The sequence below is a fragment of the Halichondria panicea genome, chromosome 13 (genome assembly GCF_963675165.1).
Source record: "Halichondria panicea chromosome 13, odHalPani1.1, whole genome shotgun sequence".
In the NCBI taxonomy this organism is placed as follows: domain Eukaryota; kingdom Metazoa; phylum Porifera; class Demospongiae; order Suberitida; family Halichondriidae; genus Halichondria; species Halichondria panicea.
The window spans coordinates 2,423,626-2,429,209 of NC_087389.1; the positions used below are offsets into that span (position 1 = coordinate 2,423,626).

General features: G+C 41.2%; 3 protein-coding genes across 4 annotated transcripts; 1 reads left to right on the top strand and 2 right to left on the bottom strand.

Annotated features, from left to right (window-relative positions):
* Positions 1 to 5: 5 nt before the first annotated feature.
* Positions 6 to 2,041, top strand: LOC135345981 (U6 snRNA-associated Sm-like protein LSm8). Of its 2 annotated transcripts, none has more exons than XM_064543454.1 (4): positions 6 to 159; positions 239 to 279; positions 340 to 467; positions 1,879 to 2,041. In XM_064543454.1, the coding sequence occupies exons 1-4, from the start codon at positions 126 to 128 to the stop codon at positions 1,967 to 1,969; spliced, it is 294 nt and encodes a 97-aa protein (XP_064399524.1). In that variant the 5' UTR covers positions 6 to 125; the 3' UTR covers positions 1,970 to 2,041. The 2 variants fall into 2 exon arrangements, with proteins under 2 accessions (XP_064399524.1, XP_064399523.1); XM_064543453.1 differs by having other exon boundaries at positions 95 to 171.
* On the bottom strand, positions 1,972 to 3,540 carry LOC135345966 (putative deoxyribonuclease TATDN2). Its single transcript, XM_064543433.1, has one exon. It carries the CDS (start codon positions 3,378 to 3,380, stop codon positions 2,211 to 2,213), a length of 1,170 nt encoding a protein of 389 aa, XP_064399503.1. The 5' UTR covers positions 3,381 to 3,540; the 3' UTR covers positions 1,972 to 2,210.
* A 237-nt stretch (positions 3,541 to 3,777) lies between these two features.
* On the bottom strand, positions 3,778 to 5,579 carry LOC135345957 (NEDD8-activating enzyme E1 regulatory subunit-like). The gene has a single exon (XM_064543415.1). It carries the CDS (start codon positions 5,454 to 5,456, stop codon positions 3,861 to 3,863), a length of 1,596 nt encoding a protein of 531 aa, XP_064399485.1. The 5' UTR covers positions 5,457 to 5,579; the 3' UTR covers positions 3,778 to 3,860.
* Positions 5,580 to 5,584: the final 5 nt, after the last annotated feature.

Genomic DNA, 5,584 nt, shown 5'->3' on the forward strand with positions numbered 1-5,584 from the left:
CACCTTTCTTCATCCACGGTGGCTCCTGCCACGTCAATGGTTGGTGACGTCACAATAGTGTTCTTGCATGGGAGGGGAATGGGTGTGGTCTAAATCAATCTGCAAGTACCAATGTGCAGTTCAGTATGGCTGTGAGCACTCTTGAACCACTAGTGAACAGTAAGCAATCGAGTGTGTTTTATGATGTGTCTTACATGCATGCATATTAAGACCTCCGATTCCTTTCTTAATTTTGCAGAAACTATCTCGGTGATTACATCTGATGGAAGAGTTATTGTAGTAAGTATGTACGTTGTGCACTATATAGAGAGATTGAAATGGTCGTTGATGATCTTATAGGGTACACTGAAGGGATTTGACCAGACCATCAACCTGATACTGTCGGCCAGCCATGAGAGAGTGTTCTCCAGTGGAATCGGCATTGAAGTAGTACAACTGGGCCTCTACATCATCAGAGGCGACAATATGTGAGCATGCACCATGTGTTCTACCTTACTTCTTGTAAAAGAGGTGCCGCTTATTAAGGTTACGGTATACTGTTCCAACCACGCTCAAATTTTCGTGGGTGTTCAATGCTAGTAAAATGGCTCTCATCTGGCAATGGTCACTCTGCGTCAATTCTAAGCATCTCAGCAATAATAGCTAGCATTGCTTCATGTTCTCTTTTCATTGATAATCGCATGTTGTCCTATTATTCACTGGAATCACAGTGATTAATCGCGTATCAGTAATTGCACGTCGTCAAGGCAGTAATTGCACGTCGTTAAGACGACGTGCAATTACTGCCTTGACGACCGCACGTTCAAATAACGGCCGCGGCTAATTTTTTCACTGAAACTGCAGCTTAAAAATTTCCTTAAAACTGCATCACAAACGATTAACAATCAATAGTATGGCTACTCGTGCAATAAGGGATTAATAGCACTCATAACAAGCACTGGCAAGGTTAATAGCACTCGGCTATGCCTCGTGCAATTAGTATCCTTGCCATTGCTTAATTGTTACTCGTGCTATTAATCCCATATTATTGCACTCTTAGCCATACTATTAATTGTACTATTCATTGCAAGTTACAAAAATAATGTAGTGATGAGAAATAAATATCTTATGAATTATTCACGAGCAATTAGTATACTGTAACCTGCTATAATTAGAGACAGAAAGCAACTACAGGTGGAGGACGTGACGTGTCTTTTATACACATAATTATTATACCACGATGAGCATTAATTAATTTTGCTGAATGCAGGCAGAATCCAGAAGTACAGTGAAACTTGAAGAGCGGGTTATGATCGACCAGGATTGCATTCTGGCAAGGATCGTGTGTGTTTACTAGTAGGTTTTGCGGATTTTATTGTTGCAAAGTGAGATGTTTGATGCACATTCCAGTAGTACGGTAGATCTGCACTAAAACGCTAGCTATTGGTAGCAGCAAGAGTGAGAAGAGAGCTGCAACTCTGCTGATGCAGCCAGCTTAAATATTAGACTTGGACTTTTGGCATCAATTGTTTTTAACAACAATCCTGGTCGATCATAACCCGCTCTTTAAGTTTCACTGTATTCTGCCTGCATGCAGCAAAATTAATTAATGCTCATCGTGGTATAATAATAAACACAAACACACTACCGTATACCTCGCTTGCGCATGCGCACCGAGGCATAATAATGTAAAAATAATCGGTGTAGCTTTATGTTATGTAGCTTTGCACCTCCACCGAGGCATCGCGATCAGCACAACATTATTTTGTGTAACGTAACATTATAATGATGATGTATTATTAAACCTTCGAACAATGGACACCTCCGAATAATGGACAAAACCTCTTGTACCAACTGTATTGCTAGACATTATTTTTACAACCTATGTATTTCATGCAGTGCTGTGGTGGGGGAAGTTGATGAAGAAATGGAAGCTGAATTGAACTTGTCAGAGATAAGAGCAGAACCCCTAAACCCAGTAGTTCATTAGTATTAATTTTTATGATTTGTGATTGTAAAAAGGAAATTCCTTCACATAAAAAACGACACTCCTAAGATACAACTGTGACCTCTATTATTATGCTTGTATATGTATAAAAATTATTATACATGTGCATGACAAAGAATCGAAATTCATTTACTTAAAAAATAACACTTGTGGGGGGAGGGGTGGGGATCGGCCAGAATAATTATGCATGCGCGTGACGTCCATAGCTTTTTAGCACGTATTTTCATATGCTATACAGTTTCTTGGTGTTCTCCCTGATAGTTATGAGTACTTCTGAAAGATCTGCCTTTTTCAGTGCAGCAATCTCCTTAGCAACATAAAACGCATGAGCAGGATGACTAAAACGGCAATTTCTAGAAATATTAGCAGGAGTATTGTAGGGTGCATCTGTTTCAATGACAAGCCTCTGTGTTGGTAAGTTAGTAACCATTTGCCTAAGATCATTATTCTTACGATACGTGACATTTCCACACACACCAAAATACAGATTGGGGAAATTTTCCAAGAAACTGATGGCCGTTGATTCTGAGCCAGTGTAACAGTGTAAATGAATTTTCCATTCTCGCGGTACATACTCGGAGATAATGTGAAGCAGCTCATCGTCAGCATCTCGACAATGGAAAAGAAGAGGCTTGGAAAATGAGATGGCAAGTTGGAGCTGGCGGACTAAGACTTCTCTCTGTGTCTGCTGATCAGAAGGAGAATGGTCTGCAAAGTCCAGCCCAATCTCTCCATAAGCTACACACTTGGGGTGCTCAATGCATTTAAGAATTTTGTCTTCCAGATCTGGACCACTGCTGTAGTAGTACTTCGCATTGTGAGGGTGAATGCCAAAGGCTCCCCAGATATTCGGCTCCATCAAGAGATCTTGCCAGACTCCAAAGCTTGAGAAAGCAGCTGGGTCACAAAATGTTGAGATACACCCATCAAAGTTTTCTTGGTATTTGTTAGCTTCCATGAATGCTTGGAAAGTGCTTTGGTGGTGATACCTGGTGAAAACGTACTCCAAATGACAATGAGTATCAATGAAAGGTGGAAATTGAGTATGTTCTGCTTTGGCCTCGTCATCGCTACGTATGGCTTTGGCAGAGGCACCAGATACACAAGTAATTTTCTTAGTGTCGCTTGTGACTGAATACTCTACTGGTGGTGTTTCTTTTCTTGGTTTGCCATTTGATACACCACAAGTAGAGCCATCATGAGTAGATCTACTGTGAAGCTGGGTACAATTTCTCTGGAAATGACCTATTTCACCACACTTGAAGCACTTCAAACTTCGATTACGCTCATCCTGTTTCTTCTTTGGGCAATTGGCTTTGATATGCCCGCTCTCATTGCAGTAAAAACATGCTTTAGGTTGCCTGTCTTTCTTACGTTTACCCCTTTCATCCATTCTGGTGTGGTGTGGTAATGATCTCCACAGTAAATACTTTTCTCATTTTCTTTGTAACCTCCAATTCATAACACATTAATTTTTTGCATTCCACTGAGCGTTTTACCTTCCAATATAAACTATATACTTATGTTGTAGTGCAGCAACAACTGGCTAATATCTTAGTTTCTGAGTGTGACTCGACTACAGTATAGCGGGGACAAAATATTTGTGGTTCAGCAATATTAATTAAACCACAAAAACCACGAATATTTTGCCCCATGAAAATTACCCTTTATACGGTTTGCTACAGTAGCTGCGCTAATCACTTTCCAGTGTCACTGTCAGAGGGTATTTCGTGTATCTTTTCTCTATGCACACACATTTCTACATTTGGATATGACCAACCCTCAGGATCCTCTGAACTAAACCAAAATTCTAGATCAGCATCTACATACATACATCTTTTCTAAAGCTCAACAGTCATACATACATCTTTATCTAAAGTTCAACAGTCATAGAGGTGCATGAAGCAGCATTGTAAATGTAGGTATTGTTCAAAGGAACATACTGCTTGGTAATGATCTTGATCACCTCCTGGGCAGCAACTCCTCCAATGTAGGCAGCAATTGAGTGGATCTCACCTCCCCCATATCGACAGAACTCAGTGATATGATCATCACGAACAGAGTACATGGGCAGCCCCCATTGTTGAAGTAAGTTTGCCACACTGGTTTTCATTTGCAACACATCTGCTTCAATAGGACCTCGTTTTCCTCCAGGATAGTACTTGAATATAGAGTAATACTGTGCAGCAGCTCTAAGTAAGACATAGTACACAATATCACTGTCAGGGTTATCCAGATTCCTGCGCAGTTCATCGACATTTGGGCTATGTAATTCAGTCTCTATCGATCGATAACGAAGAACTCGAATAAATGCAGCATTTCGACAAAACAACTTGATCGTATTTTCTGGAATGGAGTTGGAAGGCTTGTTTAAAGACACCAAGAGCTGCCCAAGATGATCAGACACACTTTCAAGATCTTCTCTTGCCTTACTTTGGTATGCACGCTGCAAGCTTATGTAGAGGTCAGAGGAGGAAGTCATGTCTGGAATGGAACCACGGAGAGGCAAACGTCCACAACCGTCATTGGTTACAAACTCCCTCACAGCTCGAGCAAGCAGCCAAAAATCACTAGAATCTGGAGAGATGTGATCACAGCAGGGGTTATCGAATATTTGTTGAACAACAGACGAGATTTGAGTTGGCACAATAATACCGTTCAAATTTGTCATCGCCTCTTGGAAATTGTCTTCATCAAGCGGAACTCCATCTTCATTCTTTCGAATTCCATCCTCAATCACACTTTTCAGTTCTTTTTTCTCCTTGTATGTTCTAGGCATCTCACCATTATGGGCGTCCTTCCATTTCTTAATGTACTTGTAGAGCACAGCGAGATAAGGCACATTTCCATGTGCAGTGTTATCACAGTTGTCAAGGTCAATTTGATCCATGTAGGTGACTAGGCTGGGAAATGGGCAATCCAATCGAAGGTCGTTATGAGAATTATCCGGATGCGCTTCAATCACCTCATGTTGTGGAAAGCTGATTCGGATATACCCTAAAAGACCATACGACCATGCAACAAGAAGCAGAGTGGATGCTTTCCAAAGAGCTTGGGATAACTTCAGCAAGGTGCTTTCGGGAATATCTGTGGCTACAACCAATGTGAACGTATCGAAGAAATTAGGATTCGAGTCAAGAAGCGATTCAACACTGTCTTCAATGAAATTTCCTCGGACTTCCGTGTTCAATTCGACCAGCAGTTCGACAGCAACTTCGGCTCGGAATTTTCCAACAGCATTGGCAGTGACAAAAAAATTGCTTCCTAAATCACTCTCGCGAACTTTGTTACTGTCTACTATTGTGAAGGCTCCAATGCCTGGAAGCACTAAGTTTTTCAGTATTTCAGTCCCAGTGGCTGAGGCGTTGATCAAGCAGATGTGAGCATCCTCAAGACAGCCTTGCCCATGATCACCCCACAGTCTCAACTGCCTATCGTATCGCTTGGCTTTCTCAGAAGGAACAGACATATTTAAACTAAAGAAGTATAGTCTCCACTCAGAGTCTAGTCTTCCAGTTCTAATTCTATAGTCAATCTGCACTCCAGCCACTTGCTCAACTCCTCCTCTAATTGGGTACAGATCGTGGGGGAGGAGTA